We start from the raw sequence: 20,071 nt of genomic DNA, 5'->3' as shown, positions 1-20,071 counted from the left end.
GAGGTTAAACTAAATGGGCGAAAAAAATAATGTGCGGGGCAAATGGAATTTCCGATATTGGTTTATCAGGATCCCACCTGAGGGAGCGAAAAAAATTTGCGTATGTGCAAACCAAAAGGAAGTGTAAGTGTGAATTAATAAAGACGTGGGAGGGGGAATTATATGCGCTAAACTGTAAACACGCTGTTCATAAACACATTTAGCAATTCGCTACACCTTAACGCACTGAGGAAATAAATGTTTCAGGATGGGCAATGGAGGATTCCTTTCATTCCCTCTATGAAGTTATGTTATTATTTTCTGTTCGTAAGAAGATAACTGAAGCATTGTATGAAATGTTCTGAAAAGGAGGGAGTACACTCTGGGGTGGTCATGTCTGTGATGTCATGTAGCTGGATGTGTGTGTGTGTGTGAGAGAGAGAGAGTTGGTGAAGGAGTCAGAGAGAGAGAGAGCAACAAGCGAAGAGAATGGCATCTATCGGAGACTTCGATCCGCTTCAGGCTACTGTCCCCGCCACCAAAATCGAGATCACCGTGTCCTGCAGGTGAGGAAAGAGGTGAGGGAGGGAGGGAGTGAGGGGCAGTGGAGATGAGGAAAAGGAGGTAAGGGGCGGCTCAGTGCTACCTGTGAACAGCGGTCCCCGCCTCGGCGGATGGCGAGCAGGCAACGAAAGTTGGCGAGCTCATCCGCCCGCTGCTGTCACATTTCCCAACAATACCAAGATCCAAAAAACAAAACGAGAAAGAGAAGGGAGGACCGGTAAAGATAGAGAGAGAGCGCGATCCGAATAAACCTTTCAAAAATTGCCAGGGGAATCTGCCGCTTGTCTGCAAGTTTGTGACGGATTATTATTAAAACCCGATGAAAAAAAACCCTTTGGAATTATTTCAGTTGTTAAGATTTGTTTTGGTCACCGGCATGTAGGTTGCGTTTTAAAATGCGTTAGGAACGGGACCGGGCTCCACCCGGAGTGTGCAGTGCCGCCGGTGTGGCCCTGCTCAGTCTTGTTTACTTTTATTTGTGGCTCGGACAGCTGCCCCTCACTACCTCCCCCCACCCCAACCACCCCCCCTCACTTAACCAGGCAGCGTTCAAAACTCTTGCTTTTTCATCTTTGTTACCAATGCTGTTCATCCTCTGGAATCCCCCCCCCCCCCCCCCTCATATCAATCACCTCATCGTGGCCCGAAATTAGTATTTAAGTTTCTTCCTAAAAATTGCAATATTTCGTCTCAACGTGGAAGCGATTTAGGGCCTAGAGGACCAGCCCAATATTGCAAATATTGGCAACACGGTGTCGGAAAGTGGTAAATACCAGCGTAGGGGCTGGATCCATGTCACCGCCAGAAGGTGGTAAATTCCTTCACATAGAATGGAAGGGACAATAAATACAGGCATATGGGTACTGGGTTCATGACACCAGCAGGAGGCAGTAGGTGCCACACATGGAGTGGGCACATGTCACCACCAGATGGTGGTAAATACCAACACACTTAGGCTGATATGTCTCACTGTGACCATGAGAGGGGTCACCAAAACCTTGCAAATAGGCTCTGTATACAAGGAGATGATGAATACCAACATGTGGATTTGATAATCTGAAACTGATGGTTTTTCCAGTAATTGCCAGCAGAAAGACTGGATGCCTCTTATTGCAAGGAGATAGTAAATGCATACACTTAAGTTGGATCAATTCACTTTGAACATGTGGTAATTATGGCCATGTGAGCTGTGTGGATTTTGCAGCAATTAAATGATAAAGACTGAGTACATGTCGTCATGACAATGAACTGAATGAAGTTGCGTGTGGAGTGGACATATTTTGCAGCAGAAAGGCTAACTCCCAGCATTGGACTACAATATCTGAAGAAGACCATAAAGAGGTGGTATAGTGTCACATGAAATCTATATATTTTTAATTCACAGCAAGGAGGCACCACATATAATACACCACACTAAGGTGGCATGGCAAATATTGACACAGGAACCAATGGAACAATTAATGAAGAGACAATCAATTAAACCAGAGAAAGTGGATACACTTCACTGTTAGGATGTGGTAAATGACAACAGATAGGGAAATAACATTTTCATGTGACTATACAAATAGGGTTCAGTTCAACAAAACTAGGCAGAATGAGCAAGTGGTAAATACCTGTAGACGAGTAGTGTGCAGTTCATTGACCTGACCACCAGAGGCATGAAAACAAAATTGAGTATGAAAATAATGCAGGCATGAAAATCTGAGCTAGCTTGAGAGGTTAAAGGGCGATTGTTTTATCGGTTCCTGGTCTGTAAAAGCAGATTTCCTCCATTTCAGATGAGGGGGCAAGTTGCTTTGGTTGTTGGTGCTGTCCCCTCTCTCCATATTTCATCCTGCTCTTGGTGAATAGCCATGCCATTGTGGAGGAAAGTATTGTAGGGAAAGTCAGTCATATGATTGGCTCCTAATTGCTGCCACCATGTCACTTTAGCACAAAAAATTGATGCCTGATTGCCTCCAGCTGTGAATCTGATTGCCAACTTTAATTCTGTATAGCAGCCAGTATTCTATTTTGTAAATAATTTATTTTTGTATAAAAATAAATCTTATCTCCATTCATCAGGACTCCTCTGGAAATGTTTGACATTATAGTTGGATGAACCAAGCACCCAATGTCAAGAGTGTACATAAGTCTCTTCTACATTTCAAAAGCTCAGAATTCAGGCAGCCGCAACATCAAGTGGGTAGAATGTTTTGAGAAACAGGCATTTTCTCAGAAAACAATAAGTCACATGTCATATTTAAAGCCTCCTTTTATTGGTGCCACATTAAACTAAAGTACACAAACCTGGTTCTTTGTTTTTAACCAACATTTATTTTCTCAATACTACTTTAAACTTTGTTTCCTTTATGGCTCAAGGATAAAATTCATTTTCTTGTGCAAAAAATAATATAGATTAAAATGTATTTTAAAACAGCCTTAAGTACAGTTTCAAATACATGAACTGCATCATATCTTTAAGATCTGGGGTTTTATAGTGAGGACCAAAAATTATTAAATTGAAAAACAGATTAAACTAATTTTCATCTTTGCTAACCAATTATCTCTAACATGGTAATTAGTGTTACTAAAAGGTTTTGCTTAAATGGGCATGTTTGATTTCAGGACTTTTGTTCATGACCTCCTTCCAAGTTTGAGTAATAGTATGGTCTTCTAGAATTTGCTGCCTTCACTTTAACCATTTTTATGCTCTTGTGCCTAGGTACTGTCTCAGAAATAAAAGAAATGTACATGCCCTAATCATTTGTTATATAATACACAAGTTAAGCAATTGAAACATTTCAAAGTCTAAAGTTTGATTTGTCATGAAAAATGCTACATTTGTTAAATGAATCATTCTTTTAGTATAACAATTTTAATTTAGATAGTGCCTAATATTTAGAGGGGGGCAGAAACAGAAAGCACCCACCATGGGCATTGAGTTGTGGGACTTCTCACTGCCCTGGCATTCTATTGCATTGTAAGTGCTGGAGACCCTTTATGGGGTACAAGTATTGGGACCTTGGCCAATGGAATCTTGCTGACAGAGCTTTCCCAGAAAGATGAAAAATTCGGGAAAAGGATTCCAACATACTTCGCAACCTTGTCAGAGTGCATTGAGTAATTGTTTCCTGCCATTTATCAGATAAAGTTCAAGATCTGTTACTACTTGCTAGTTTAGGATCAATAACTATCAGATCTAAATTGAGAAATTTGATTTGCACAATTGATTGCTTTTCACTTGTTTTTCATACGTTGGATTCACATAACAACTTGCATTTATGTAGCATCTTTAATGTAGTAAGCCATCCTAAGGTGCTTCAGAGAAGCATTATCAAATGCAATTTAATGTAAAGCCACTTAAAGAAATTTGAGTAAGGTGACCACAACCTTGGTCAAAAGTTTTAAGCAGTGACTGAAAGGAGGAGAGAGAGTTGGAGAGACAGAAGATTTTGGGAGGGAATTCCAGAGATGAGGGCCTAGGCAGCTGAAGGCATGACTACAAATGGTAGCGTATACTGATTTACCCTTACATCATTTTAACTGCTTAACAGGTGGAGCATTCACTGTGTAAGCAGTTAAACTGGCCCAGTGAAACCTCATGCTACAACAGAAGGGGCTCTATAAGGTCTTCTGAGTTCCACAAGAATAATGTGGCCTGATACCCCTCTAGGCTCTCTCCTAACTACTTTCCACCCACCCCTCCCATTTAACCCCTGCCCTGATATTGCACCAACCTGGAGCTGGTGAGCTTGATTGAGGTATGCAGTTCACCTTTTAGGTCTTAATATAGCCCAGCCCTGACAAAGGAATGGGCTTTGCCCCAGCAGTATCAGGCAACCTGAAAGTACACTTTTTATTCTTCCATGGGATGTGGGCATGATTGGCAAGGTCAGTATTTGTTGCCCAGCCCTAATTGCCCTTGAACTGGGTGCCTTGCAAGGCTATTTCAGAGGGCAGTTAAGAGTCAATCACATTGCTGTGGGTCTGGAGGCCAGACTGGGTAAGGATGGCAGATGTTCCTCCCTAAAGGGCATTAGTGACTCAGATGGATACTTACAACAGTCAATCATGGTTTAATGGTCACCATTACTGAGACTAGCTTTATATTCCAGATTTATTAATTAAATTTAAATTCGATCAGCTATCGCAGTGGGTTTTGAACCCATGTCCCCAGGACATTAGTCTGAGTCTCTAGATTGCTTGTTCATTGCCACCTTCAGTTGCTTGATAGTAAAAATCTACTTCGTAGACTTTAATCTCACATTCCCATTACGTAGTGATACCTACAGATTTCAATGTTCTTATTTAGGATTTATTCAGCAACAGGAAAACCTTTCCAAAACCTCGAAGTCCACAAACCATAAACAGGACAAACAAGCGAATAAAGAAATATAAGCACAGATAAGACTAAGCTGGCTGGGCTTCATGGACCACCTCAGCTGTAATTGAGAATTACTCGGGAATTACAGGCTTTATTTTGACATTTCTAGCATAAGCTGCTGTTGGGACACTTGGTACAATTGTTGCAGTCCAATTGTGGCAGGTATCACAAATCAAACACATAATTTTGTGCACCAGAGCAAGTAAAACTTCTTTGAATCCAGCCTACATGGGTAGTGTGCTGAAGGGGGTGGGGTGAGAGGTAGAGATGGATCATTTCTAACTGAACCTAAGATGGGGAGAGGGGGAGAACCACAGACCGTCCTGTTCACCTACCCTACACTTTGATTCAGGCATAGAGAACCTGAAGCAGGAGCTCAGCACAAATGTATACAGCCACCAAAACAGAGCTGTGCAATCCACGTATCTGGGTGGGTGGGGAGGAATGGTTACTGTCTTCCTATTTTGTGGCATTGCTTATGAGATCAAACAGGAGAAGGAATATATAAAGATAATTCATCTAACTTCATGCTGCTGTAAGAGTCTCACTCACAAGTGCATACCAGAAATTCGGATGTACCATGAACATTTTCTCCAACTGTTAAAGTGGTCCAACCATTAGTGACAGAATGCACTTGAATTTCCAATATATAATGCTAATGGTTAACGTTCCCACCAGGGATACAACATTGCAAGATGAGCCCCTGTGATCATGAAAGATGTCAAGCAGTTTTTAAGTGCAAATACGTTTTCATTGTAAAGGTTTTGAGCCTTTGGGTATAATCCATGCATATTTGCTGAGAAGCCAGATCTCATGTTGCAGGATACCCCTAAGCTGAAAAAAGTGTGAGAGAAACCTTACTAAATCAGGAAAAGTACAGTATACTGAAGCATATGTAATATGTTTACATCTTATTCCAGCAAATTAATGGAGCATGTTCTATTTTGAGTCACGGTCTGCAAGGTTACTGCAGTGTTCGAGTAAGGTTAAGGCTTTGCTACAAAGAATAATTTGTCTGAAGTCTTTCTTGTACAGACTGCAATATGCACCCAGCAGTTAGGTAACAATTCTTCTTGTTCATTGTCAGCTCAGTCCTTCGTGTGTGTGTGTGTTGTGTGTCGGGGGCCGGTGGGGGGGCAGGGGTGGGGGTGGGGTAGGTGGGCAGGGGATGTTGTTTATTCCTTATTCCATTCCTTGCACAGCTGCCTTGAGTAAACTAGGGGCCTCAACATAGATGGAACACATCACAAGCTGATGACACATCAATGATGTGGATTGTAATGTTACATTTACTGGAGCATTCGCTTGATTATTTTTGAGGTGGGAGATGGGTAGACATTTAATGCATTTTTTTTCCTCTTCTTGGACGTTTGAATTGGAAACTAAATAGATGGAAGGAGAGTCAATGACAACTGGCTTCTGATGTGGTGAAATTCCTACAGTAATGAAGCAGTACTGTGGCAAACAGGATTTCACTGTACAAAAAAGCAATCAACTATTAGATACATCCTACTGCCTTATTCTTATTTTATCAGAAAGGAATAGCTATTTCCACAGGAGCAGTTTTCCCTGTCAAACTGGATAAATTATGTAATGCATTTATTCAGTCTTCTGTTTGTTGACAAGAGTGCTAAATTTCCACGCAAAGTGGTGTATAAACAATGAAAGAAATCTTTTAGAGGACAAATTTGGCTGGGTGCTGTTTCCTCAGTTTATGCGTCTTAAACGTACTTCCGAGTTTCTTTGTGTTCTTGAATTGAGTACCAGTGGCTGTATTTCCATATGTCAGAGTGAGAGCCAGTGGAATAGCAGCTGCGAGTTTCCTGGGCTTGCTCTGCTAATTCACTTTGAGTAGGTTAGTCTGAGTGAGCAGCAGATGCCAGGATCAACATGTACAGATGGAACTATGGAGTTCCTGACACAGATTTGTGCAGCTGGGAAGCACTTTTCAAAAGTCTTTTGTTGTTATTCTGCCTATAAATAGCTGGACTTGCTTCTGACAGATGCAGAAAACTGGTGGATTTTCAGACCCACATTCCATTTGTCCCCTCCCCCACCCATCCACAATTGGGGTTCTAAAAGGAAAGTCTAGTCTGTGTTATAAAGTAGGAACTTCAGCAGTCAATTTTAGCACAACAAGGTCCCACAAACAGCAATGACCAGATAATTAGATTTTTTTAAATAATGTTAACAAAGGGATAAATATTGGCTAAGACACCAGGGATAACTTCACTGCTCTTTTTGCAAAATAGTACCATGGGAAGTTTTATATTCACCTGAGAGGGCAGACAGAGTCTTAATTTGATATCTCACCTGAAAGGACACCTCAGACAGCGTTGTTCACCCTCAGTACTGCACAGGAACGTTAGCCTAGATTTTTATGCTCCAGTCTCTGGACAGAGACTCGAACGCAGAATCTTCTGATACAGGCACGAGAGTGTGACCCACTGAGCTCTGGCTGATACTTAACTGCTTAGGAGCAGGTTTAGCACTCCCCAGGGGCATACTCTTATATGACATTATCATGGAAGAAGTGGAGCACCACCAGATGGAGCGGAGAAGACTTGGACAGCATTTGCTGCAAGAAGCGCCACAGTTAATGTCATCACTGACGTCTCTTCTGCACATGGAACAAAATCTACCTTTAACACATTTAATTCCTTCTCTTCCTCTTTCAGATAGCAGGACATTCCCTCAGATTACCACCAGTGTGATTAAATGACACCACACAAGCCATATCTGCCCTACATGACTGTGCCAATCACCTGGGTGAAAATGGTAGCACCACCCAAGTGCATCTATATGGCTGCAGCCTTCATGTATAACAAATGGCGATGTTAGTACATGTTATTTTCTAATACAATAAATCATAAAGTGCACACAAGACAATCTGCTATTTCTTAACATGGTGCTTCCCCTGAGTGACGATTTGTGCCATTTTATACCTATTCTCGTGCTACTTCTGGATGCTGCCTGAGGCCCAGGATAACTGGAGGTGGTTGCTCTATAAAAAAACTCGTGGGACTGAGGTGGCACATTGCTCATGGCAGCTTGCTCATGACAGTGAAGCGCTGCTGGCCGCTTCTCTGGAGCTAGTTCCTGGGAAGCCTGATCGTGCCTTTTATATTGCACTGAAATTGAAAGAGGCAAACACTGTTCCTTTCTCACCTACCTGTTCCCCCCAGTCTGCTGCCAAAGAGTGCAGGCTGAACACACTTTTTAGAGGCTGCATGGGGGTTTCCATATTATTCAAATGCAGGCTCCCATCTTACACGGCTTTTATGCCAGTGATGGCATCAATTGGGAATGGAGATGGGCAGACTGTCGAAGCCCTCGTGGATTGGTGGATGCAAGTTTAAAGTTACAACAGCAGCATAATACACTTGAAGGAAATTCTAAGTCAGTGGTAATGGTGGGCCAACTTTCATTGTGTCAGAAACAATCATGTTGAGATTGTCAGTGAAGTCACTGCTGCAACCAAAGCCTCTGCATTTGTAAATATACCAAGGTAAATTTAAATGTACAATGAGTTCCTGATAGAAACAGAGATGTACTTCATATAATCATACAAATTAGGAGCAGGAGTAGACCATTTGGCCCCTCAAGCCTATTCAGCCTTTTGATAAGATCATGGTTGACCTGATTGTGGACTCTACTTTACTGTCTGCCCCCGAACTCTTGGACTCTTTTGTCAGTCAAGAATCTATCTAACTCAGCCTTAAAAATATCCAATGACACCGCTTCCATTGTTCTCTGGGAAAGAGGATTCCACAGACCTTCTGAGAGAAAACAAATTCTCCACATCACCATCTTAAATGGAAGACCCCTTAATTCCAAACTGTGTCCCCTTGTTCTAGTCTCTCCCACAAGGGGAAACATCCTTTTAGCATCCACCCTGTCAAGCCCCCTCAGGAACTTACATGCTTCAATAACATCACCTTTTATTCTTCTAAACGCCAATGGATACAGGCCCAAGCTGTCCAACCTTTCTTCATAAGACAACCCCTTCATCCCAGGAATGAGTCGAGGGAACCTTCTCTGCACTGCTTCTAATGCAATTATCTTCTTTCTTAAATAAGGAGGCCAAAACTGTACACAGTATTCGAGATGTGTCTCACCAACGCCTTGTACAACTGTAGCAAAACTTGGCTACTTTTATATTCCATCCCCTTTGCAATAAAAGCCAACATTCCGCCGATGCTGCCAGACCTGTTGAGTTTTTCCAGGTAATTCTGTTTTTGTTTCCAATATTTCATTTGCCTTCCTAATCACTGGCTGTACCTGCATACTAACTTCTTGTGGCTGTACCTGCATACTAACTATTTGATTTTCATGTACCAGGACACCCAGGTGCCTCTCTACCATAGAGTTCAGCAATCTCTCTCCATATTTTTAAATTAATTCATGGGATGTGGGCATCACTGGCTAGACCAGCATTTATGGTGTCAAGCTTCTTGAGTGTTGTGGGAGCTGTACTCATCCAGGCAAGTGTAGAGTATTTCATCACACTTCTGACTTGTGCCTTATGGATGCTGGACAGGCTTTGGGGGGTTAGGAGGTGAGATACCTGTTGCAGGATTCCTAGCCTCTGATTTGCCCTTGTAGCCACAGTATATGGCTAATCCAGTTCAGTTTCTGATCAATTGTAACCCCCAGGACATTGATAGTGGGGGATTCATTGATGGGAATGTCATAGAATGTTAAGGGGTGATGGTTAGATTCTTGTTGGAGATGGTCATTGTCTGGCACTTGTGTGTTGTGAATGTTACTTGTCACTTGTCAGCCCAAGGCTAGATATTGTCCTGGTCTTCCTGTATTTGGACATGGACTGCTTCAGCATCTGAGGGGGTCACGAATGGTGCTGAGCATTGTGCAATCATCAGCAAACATCCCCACTTCTGACCTTATGATGGAAGGAAGATTATTGGTGAAGCAGTTGAAGTTAGTTGGGCCTAGGACACTACCCTGAGGAATTCCTGCAGTGATGTCCTGGAGCTGAGATGATTGACCTCCAATAATCACAACCATCTTCCTTTGTGCTGTGCATGACTCCAACCAGCAAAGAGTTATCCCCTGATTCTCATTGATTTCAGTTTGGCAAGAGCTCCTTGATGTCACACTCAGTCAAATGCTGCCTTGATGTCAAGGGCAGTGACTCTCGCCTCACTTCTGGAGTTCAGCTCTTTTGTCCATGTTTGAACCAAGGCTGTAATGAGGTCAGAAACTGTGTGTCCCTGGCGGAACCCAAACAAGGCATCAGTGAGCAGATTATTGCTAAGCAAGTGCCACTTGATAGCACTGTTGATGATCCCTTCCATTACTTTACTGATGATCAAGAGTAAACTAATGGGGTGGTAATTGGCCGGGTTGGATTTATCCTGCTTTTTGTATGCAGGACATTCCTGGGCAATTTTCCACATTGCCAGATAGATGTCAGTGTTGTAGCTGTACTGGGACAGCTTGTCTAGGGACATGGCAAGTTCTGGAGCACAAGTCTTCAGTACTTGTACTTACGGAATATTGTCAGGACCCATAGTCTTTACATTATCCAGTGCCTTCAGCTGTTCCTTGATATCACGTGGAATGAATTGAATTGGCTGAAGATTGGCATCTGTGATGCTGTGGACCTCTGGAGGAGGCCGAGATGGATCATCCACTCGGCACTTTTGGCTGAAGATTGTTGCGAATGCTTGAGCCTTACCTTTTGCAATGTTGTTCTGGGCTCCCCCATCATTGAAGATGGGGGTATTTGTGAAACCTCCCCCTCCAGTGAGTTAAAAGCAAAGAACTGCGGATGCTGGAAATCCAAAACTAAAACAAAAACAGAAATACCTGGAAAAACTCAGCAGGTCTGGCAGCATCGGTGGAGAAAAGCACAGTTGATGTTTCGAGTCCTCATGACCCTTCAACAGAACCAAGTAAAAATAGGAAAGGGGTGAAATATAAGCTGGTTTAAGTGGGGGAGGGTGTTAGGACAAGAAGAGCTAGGTAAAGAGCCAGTGATAGATGGAAATAACCAAAAAATGTCACAGACAAAAGGACAAAGAGGTGTTGAAGGTGGTGATATTGTCTAAGGAATGTGCTAATTAAGGGAAGAAAGCAGGACAAACAAGGTACAGATAGCCCTAGTCGGGGTGGGGCGGGGGGAAGGGATACTAAAAAGACTAAAAGGTAGAGATAAAACAATGGATGGAAATACATTTAAAAATAATGGAAATAGGTGGGAAAAGAAAATTCTATTTAAGTTATTGGAAAAAACAAAAAGGAGGGGGAAAAACCGGAAAGGGGGTGGGGATGGAGGAGTGAGTTCATGATCTAAAATTGTTGAACTCAATATTCAGTCCAGAAGGCTGTAAAGTGTCTAGTCGGAAGATGAGGTGCTGTTCTTCCAGTTTGCGTTGAGCTTCACTGGAACAATGCAGCAGGCCAAGATCGGACATGTGGGCATGAGCGCAGGGTGGAGTGTTGAAATGGCAAGCGACAGGGAGGTCTGGGTAATGCTTGCGGACAGACCGCAGGTGTTCTGCAAAGTGGTCACCAAGTTGGTGTTTGGTCTCTCCAATGTAGAGGAAACCGCATTGGGCGCAATGATTGCAGTAGACTAAGTTAATAAATTAATAAATTTTTCCAGGTCCCAACGAGAGCATGAAGCAGCACCGAAGTAATCATTGATGTACCAGAGAAAGAGTTGTGGGAGGGGGCAGGAGTTGGACTGGAACAAGGAATGTTCCACATACCCCATAAAGAGACAGGCATAGCTGGGGCCCATGCGGGTACCCATAGCCACACCTTTTATTTGGAGGAAGTGAGAGGAGTTGAAGGAGAAATTGTTCAGTGTGAGAACAAGTTCAGCCAGACGGAGGAGAGTAGTGGTGGATGGGGATTGTTCAGGCCTCTGTTCGAGGAAGAAGGGGAGAGCCACCAGACCATCCCGGTGGGGGATGAAGGTGTACAGAGATTGGACATCCATGGTGAAGAGGAGGCGGTTGGGGACAGGGAACTGGAAATTGTTGATGTGACATAGGGTGTCAGAGGAATCACGGATGTAGGTGGGAAGGGACTGGACAAGGGGAGAGAGAAGGGAGTCAAGATAGCGAGAAATGAGTTCCGTGGAGCAGGAACAGGCTGACACGATCAGTCTGCTGGGACAGTCCTGTTTGTGGATTTTGGATAGGAGGTAGAAGCGGGCCGTCTGAGGTTGGATGACTATCAGGTTGGAAGCTGTGGAAGGAAGATCTCAGAGGAGATGAGGTCAGTGACAGTCCTGGAAACAATTGCTTGATGTTCAGTGGTGGGGTCATGGTCCAGGGAGAGGTAGGAGGAAGTGTCTGCGAGTTGACGCTCTGTCTCTGCGAGGTAGAGGTCAGTGTGCCAGACAACAACAGCACCACCCTTGTCAACGGGTTTGATGACAATGTCAGGGTTGGACTTGAGAGAACTGAGTGCAGCAAGTTCAGAGAGAGACAGGTTAGAATGGGTGAGAGGAGCAGAGAAATTGAGACAACTAATGTTACACCGACAGTTCTCAATGAAAAGATCAAGAGAAGGTAAGAATCCAGAGGGAGGAGTCCAGGTGGAGGGAAAATATTGGATGTGGGTAAAAGGATCCATTGAACGGGGAAAGGACTCCTGCCCAAAGAAGTGAGCCCGGAGTCGAAGGTGGCGGAAGAAGAGTTCAGCATTGTGCCGAGCCCGAAATTCATTGAGCAGAGAAATTGAGACAACTAATGTCACGCCGACAGTTTACAATGAAAAGATCAAGAGAAGGTAAGTTGTTTAATTGTCCACCACCATTCACAACTGGATGTGGCATGACTGCAGAGCTTAGATCTGATCCTTTGGTTGTAGAATCGCTTAGATGTATCACTGGTTGCTTATGCTGTTTGGCACGCAGGTAGTCCTGTGTTGTAGCTTCACCAGGTTGATACCTCATTTTTAGGTATGCCTGTTGCTGCTCCTGGCATGCACTCCTGCACTCTTCCTTGAACCAGGGTTGATCCCTTGGCTTGGTGTTAATGGTAGAGGGGGGGGGATATGCCAGGCCATGAGGTTACAAATTGTGGTTGAGTACAGTTCTGCTGCTGCTGATGGTCCACAGCACCTCAAGGATTCCCAGTCTTGAGTTGCTTGATGTGTTTGGGCACTGCCATCTAGAAGGACAAGGGCAGAAGATACATGGGAACACCATCACCTGGAAGATCCCCTCCAAGCCACTCACCATCCTGACTTGGAACTACATTGCCGTTCCTTCACTGTTGCTGGGTAAAAATCCTGGAACTCCCTCCCTAACAGCACCGTGGTTGTACCTACCCCGCAGGGACTGCAGCGGTTCAGGAAGGCAGCTCACTACCACAATTAGGAATGGGCAATAAATGCTGGCCTAGCCAGTGATGCCCACATCCCGGAAAATGAATTTTCAAAAAATCTATCCCATTTAGCACGCTGGTAGTGCCACACAACACGATAGAGGGTTTTCTGAATCTTACATAATATGCTGCTTTTCTATTCTTCCCGCCAAAGTGGACAAATTTACATTTTTCCACATTATACTTCAACTGCCATATTTTTGCCCACTCATTTAACCTATCTATATCCCTTTGCAGGTTCCTTACAGCTTATTCTCCTACCGATTTCTGTGTCTTCGGCAAATTTAGTAACCATACATTTGGTCCCTTCATCCAAGTCATTGATACAGATTGTAAATAGTTGAGGCACCACCACTTATCCCTGCGGCACTCCACTCATTACATCTTGCCAACCCAAAAATGACCCATTTATCCCTACTCTCTGTTTCCTGTTAGCCATCTATGCAAAAAACCCCTACACCATGAGTTCTTATCTGACATGGCATCTTGTCAAAAGCCTTCTTGGAATCTAATTACACCACATGTACAGATTCCCCTTTATCTACGTTGCTTATTACTTCCTCAAAGAACTCTAATAAATTAGTCAAACATGGTTCCCCTCTCGCATAACCATATTGACTCTGCTTGATTGCATTAAAATTTTCTATGTGCCCTGCTAAAACCACTTTAATTAATGGATCCAGCATTTCCCCTATGATAGCTGTTAGGCTAACTGGCCTGGATATTCCTGCTTTCTATCTTCCTCCTTTCTTGAATAGAGGAGTTATATTTGCTATTTTGATGGGACCTTTCCAGAGTCTAGGGAATTTTGGAAAATTAAAGCTAATGCATCTACTATCTCAGCAGCCAATACTTTTCAGACCCTAGGATGAAGTCTACCAGGACCTGGGGACTTGACAGCCTTTAGTGCTAATAATTTCCTCAGTACCCTTTCCCTAGTGATTGTAATTGTTTTAAGCTCCTTGCTCCCTTTCACCTCTTGATTTACAATTATTTTTGGATTGTTATCTGGCTCTTCTACAGTGAAACCAGATGCAAAATATCTGTTTAATGCATCTCCACTTCTGTATTTTCCATTATTAATTCCCCAGACTCACCCTCTAGAGGACCAATATTCACTTTAGTTACACTTTTCCTTTTAAATACCTCTAGAAACTCTTACTATCTGTTTGTATGTTTCTAGCTAGCTTTCTCTCATACTCCATTTTCTCTCTCCTTATTTCTTCAGTTATTCAATATTGTTTTTTATATTCTGTTCAATTTTCTGACCTGCTACTAATCTTCATGGAATTATACGCCTTTTCTTTCAATTTGATACCATCTTTAACTTCCTTATTTAGCCACGGATGATACATCCTTCCTCTAGAGTCTTTCTTGCTCATTGAATATATCCTTGCTGAGTGTTATGTAATATCTCCTTAAATGTCTGCCAGTGCATCTCTACTGACCTATCCCTATTTCAGTTTAGCTAGCTCTGTCATTGTACCCTTACAATCGCTTTTATTTGTGTTTAAAACACTAGTCTTAGACCCACTCTTCTCTCCCTCAAATTGAATGCAAAATTCAATAATGTTATGATCACTGCTGCCTAGGAGCACCTTTACTATGAGGTCATTAATTATTCCTGACTCTAACATAAAAAGAGACAGAAAACAAAGGGAAAGGATCTTGAATATAAAGCACCCCATCAAGAAGATCTATTTTGTTTCCAATGATTGCCGTTATATAAAAATTCAATTGTAGTCTAAGACTTGCCAAACACTGATCGAACCTTGATGCCATGCATGAGTTAGCGAAGTAAATTAATCTTACAGATGAGCTGGTAGGCTTTCATATTTCTACCACCAAGAACAAATGATGAAAACAGCTAGATTCTTAATGTGCATTCTTTTACATTGAAAGTTAAGATACTGAGAGAATAATAGAATTAGCAAACATGTCTCCTCAAAATAATCCAAGCCAGTGACTTTTAATGCCATTCTTGATGAAAATACCAGTAAAGGTCATGGTGAAGGAACTCGTGAGATTTGAACTAATTTGTAAGTTCAAAACAAGTTGCGTGCTTTTGTCTTGCTTTGGCCAATTTTGTACCCTGAAGAAAGGAGATAGATTTATGAGGAAGAGAAGTATTTTGGTATCCATGATCCATTTCTAAGTTTGACCCAGTTTTTGGTCATCTGTCCTAATAACTCCCTATGTGACTAGGTGCAAACTTTTGTCTGATTACGCTCTTGTGAAATGCCTTGGGATGTTTTACTATGCTAAAGGTGCCACATTAATACAAGCTGTTGTTGTATTTGTTTGTATGATAAAACTGTTATTGGTGAGGAGATGCTTTTAGCCATCCATCACTGTGGAGGAAATGGTGGTCTGACCTCAATATCTCCTTCCCCCAACCTATCTCTCACCTGACAGCATGGGCGAGATTGTGTTTGAAATTACACAAGAGAGCCAGTAAAATATTGTTCAGTAGTATGGTAAGTCAATGATGCAGTTGTCCATTGCATAATTACTAAAAAGCCGATGAATGCAATGTAGAGTACTAGGGTTGATTCCATGATCTACCGGCCCCAGCAAAATTTGGAGGGGAGTGGAGGGCACTGGGTAGCACTCTCAAGGATCATGTGTCCCTTGTAGGAGTGCTGGATTGTAAATTATCTTTATTGTCCCTTCATCTCTGGGACCTGGGTTCTGACCTTGCCAAGACTGTTGCCAAGAGTAAAGGAGATGGTGGTGTAGTCCAAATGTCATAGGGCTAGTCATGGGTTCAAATCTCATCATTGCAGAGGGTGGAATTCAATTAGTTGATAAATTCAGTTAGTATGTCTGGAGTTGAAAATTAGCCTCAGTAATGGAGACCATGGGCGGGATTTTTTGGCCCTGCCCACTGCAGAGATTGTGTGGTCCCACTGAACGTGAATAGACTTTCAGCTGGACTGCCGAATCTCCTGCGGTGGGTTCTGCCATGATGAGGCCGGAAAATCCCAGTCCAAGAAACTATTATTGATTGTGGTAAAACCCATCTGGTTCACTAATGCACTTTAGGGAAGGAAATCTGCTGTCTTTAACTGGCCTGACCTACGTGTGACTCCAGACCCACAGCAATGTGGCTGACCCTTAGCTGTCCTTTGAAATGGCCTAGCAAGTCACTCAGTTCAAGGACACTTAGGGATGGTCAATAAATGCTGGTCTGCCTGCTGGTGAAAATCCAATGAAAAAATTTTGTAAATGATGAAAGTTTTCCATGATAGCTTGAAGGATTGTAAGTGAGATTAATTTGGGCCATATCCAGCCCAATTCTAAGCAGGTGTGAAGTCACAATGTGAAACCGCTTGTTATAATTCTGCACTAAAGGATGAAATTCTTCCTTTCAAAATATTACAAAAAAATCAGTGTGATTTCACTAAAATTATAAACAGGAGAAATTTCACCCCTAAATTAGCTATTTCACTCAGAACACCACTAGGAGAAGAGGGAACATTGACTTCTTTTTGGTGTATGCAATGAAGTTGTTAACTCAGCAATGAAGGATGAGTTGGTGATTCTATTACACCAAGCATCCAGAGGAAATCTTTCCTCAAGGATAGTTACATAGTAAATGGAAAAATCTTCACACTGGCATGGCAACTGATGCTCTCCTGATGTTGTTGCAGCAAGCTGATTGGGGCAGTGCCGAGGTAGCATCTCCCTGCGTCTATCCCAAGCTGTAGCCGACTTGAGCATGCTACAGAGCATTACTAGCTGCTAAAATGATTGTTTTTCACTAAAATTAATGATCCATCAGCAGAATTGCAGAAACTTGCAGTCAAGGTCATTAAATGATGAGCTGCATTGGTTTATTACTAATGATCTTAATAAGGTCTTAATAAATAAAAAGCTACCTTTCATCTTTCATTTATCAGTAGATATCTTTGAGTGGTATGAAGCCACAGAGAAGCAATAACGTATATTGTACCCTCATCTTTTATTAAAATTAACAAAAAAAGGAATGTCAAAAAGAGTAAATAATTCACTTTCCCAGCACTGACACCCGTAATTGAACACAACCTAGAATTCAAAGCACTAAAACCCTGAAGGGCTTTCAGATGTAAGTATTGATATGATCCAATTTACACAACATACAATTTTCCTTAGGGTCCTATGTTTGGGGAAGGTGCAGAGCTTTAAATAGGGTGAGCATGACCTTTTGACAAAATAGCATTCTTATGTGCTGCCTCTGAGATTCTACAGTGAGTTCAGTGTAAGTCTCTCATTATCAACATCAAGCCAAAGCTCCTAAAATATCTTCAGTCATATCCAGCAATAAAACTAGTATGTGAGGAAGCCAGTTTGGGATTATTATGAAATTTGGTTTTCAGCACGACGCGGTTTCTTTGACACAGGTAAGATTATAAGCAGCCTACAGTAGGAATCAAATTGATCGCTGTTACAAAATATATTGGACGGGAGAAGGTTCAATCAAATTAACAAACAAAACATTACAGGATGCCAAAGCAACTAAATGGATTGTCCCCAAAGTCCGGGCTTCAAAGAGTTAAACTTCGTGTCAGGCAGACAGATTGGATTGGGAGGAAATTAGATAGGCAGAGACTGGCTGAAAAAGGGAAACTGCAGTTACTGTACTGGCTGAGATAGGATTGGGTGAAGCTGACAGTTTGGAGTTATAGACTGATGTGGACTGACTGAGACAGGCACACCAAGGTACAGCAGCAATAACTCAGACGGCGTGAGGCAAGTTGACTGAGTGTCAGAGACCCAAGCCACTGTATCAGTTAAGCTTGCAAATCTCTGGTAGCAAGAGATGCTCTTCAATTTGTGAAACCAGTTTGCTGAAAAGTGAACCATTTGCAATGGTTTGGCTTTGAGAAGCAGATAAGCCATTGCTGTATAATACATATATAGTTTGTAAACTGCAAATGTATTCTGATAGGAAGTCTTTAACTCTGAGAGCTTCTGTTAGATGATGCTGCTAAATGGTCAGATCCTCTGTTGCAATCAACATTCCCGGCATTTTACATTTACCATCTCTCACCTATTGCTGTATAACAACAATTGTGCAGCAAGGAAGCACAAGTGTCAGTAACAGGGTCCAGACATATCCATGATAATGATTTAGGACTAAAATACAAGCCAAGATGTGTAAAATTAATATGTACAGTCACTGTTCTTTGTGTTCTGTTGATTAATAAATATATCCCGTTGGTTGCTCTTTTTGTTGTCCCTGCCTGTTCTGTTTTGTAACTCAGTTCACATCTGTTATTTTTAACCTCTGGTGTTAATGCATGTAAAGCCCGCAGAGCAATTTCAACTATTCTAAAGAACTCAAGGTGAACAAGTGAATGTGTCACCATGTTCTAACTGATGTGTCCTGACAGAGGTGAAGCCACTCTCAGTACTGAAATGATTATGGGAAAGAATCCCTGTATTTAAATAATAGACCTGGAAAAAAGACCAGATGGCTCATGAGATTTTTTCATACATTCACGGCATGTGGGTATGGCTGGCAAGGCCAGCTCTTTTTGCCCGCCCCTGATTGCCCTTGAAAAGGTGGAGGTGTGCTGTCTTCTTGAACTACTACAGTCTGTTTGGTGTAGGTACACCCGCAGTGCTGTTGGGGAGAGTTGACCCAGTAACAGTGAAGTAACAGCGATATAGTTCCAAGTCAGATGGTGAGTGGCTTGGAGGGGAGCTTCTAGCCTTGGTGTTCCCATGTGCCTGCTTCCCTTGTTCTCCTAGGTGGTAGAGGTTTAGGAAATGCTGTTGGAGGCACCTTAATTGACAAGTTGTTGAGGTGCATCTTGTAGATGGTACACGCTGCTACCACTGTAGTGGAACAAGTAAATAGTTAAGGTAGTGGATGGGGTGTCATGCTGGATACTGTTGAGCTTCTTGAGTGTTGTTGAAGCTGCACTCATCCAGGCAAGTGGAGAATATTCCATCACACTCCTGACTTGTGCCTAGTAGATGGTGGACAGGCTTTGGGGAGACAGGAGATGAGTTACTCACTGCAGAATTCCCAGCCTCTGAGCTGCTCTTGTAGCCACAGTATTTATGTGACTGGTCCAGTTCAGTTTCTGATCAGTGGTGATCCCCTTTGATGGTAGGGTAATGATGTTGAATGCCAAGGGAGGTGGCTAGACCTCTCTTGTTGGAGATGGTTGTTGCATGGCACTTATGTGGTGTGACTGTTAATTGCCACCTATCAGCTCAGGACTGAATATTGTCCAGGTCTTGCTGCATGCGGTCACAAACTGCTATATTATCTGAGGAGTTGTAAATGGAGTAGAAAATGTGCAATTGTCAGTGAACATCCCCACTTCTGATCTTATGATGGATGGCAGTTAGAATAGAGATAAAATAAATAGCATCTTTGCATCCTCAAGCTACCCCAATTGTGAGTGAATTTTGCAATAAGGCAAATGTTTATGAAATTGGCCCTGATGGTGACAATAAGTCTTCAGAGAAATGATGCTGAGATAAAAGTGGCAAAGCTCCAGACTGTTCAAGTTCTAAAGGATGTCTCTGCAACTGATTCAAATATCTACTTGAACATCTGCATTTAAGTCTTAACAGAGCAATAAAACTGCAAATGTTATCCACAGGCAAGGAAAGCAGTGTGTGAAGTTTTGCTTTGTTGTCGATATTTTCTATAGGCTTTTTGGATTGATCCAGCATGTTGAAGTGCAGCTGCTGCAGCCTTAGTGTTCCTGCCATGATTGTGTGGGTCTGTCTTAAGTACTCAAAGCTGTTATGATGCTATTCACATCATGATCTTACTATTTTTCCTGTGTTGGAG

General features: G+C 42.4%; 1 protein-coding gene across 4 annotated transcripts in view; it reads left to right on the top strand.

The window, feature by feature from the left end:
- The first annotated feature begins 468 nt into the window (after positions 1 to 468).
- LOC121280146 (copine-9-like) overlaps positions 469 to 20,071 on the top strand; it is a 409,662-nt gene continuing 390,059 nt past the window's right edge. For all 4 annotated transcript variants that reach the window (XM_041191835.1, XM_041191836.1, XM_041191834.1 and 1 more), the window contains exon 1: positions 469 to 545. In XM_041191835.1, the coding sequence (XP_041047769.1) occupies positions 469 to 545 (77 nt within the window). The remainder of the gene's footprint in view (positions 546 to 20,071) is intronic.

The sequence above is a fragment of the Carcharodon carcharias genome, chromosome 7, assembly GCF_017639515.1.
Source record: "Carcharodon carcharias isolate sCarCar2 chromosome 7, sCarCar2.pri, whole genome shotgun sequence".
NCBI classification, from domain to species: Eukaryota; Metazoa; Chordata; class Chondrichthyes; order Lamniformes; family Lamnidae; genus Carcharodon; species Carcharodon carcharias.
The sequence above is the reverse complement of the archived record's forward strand: the minus strand, read 5'-3'. Positions and strand labels throughout refer to the sequence as shown.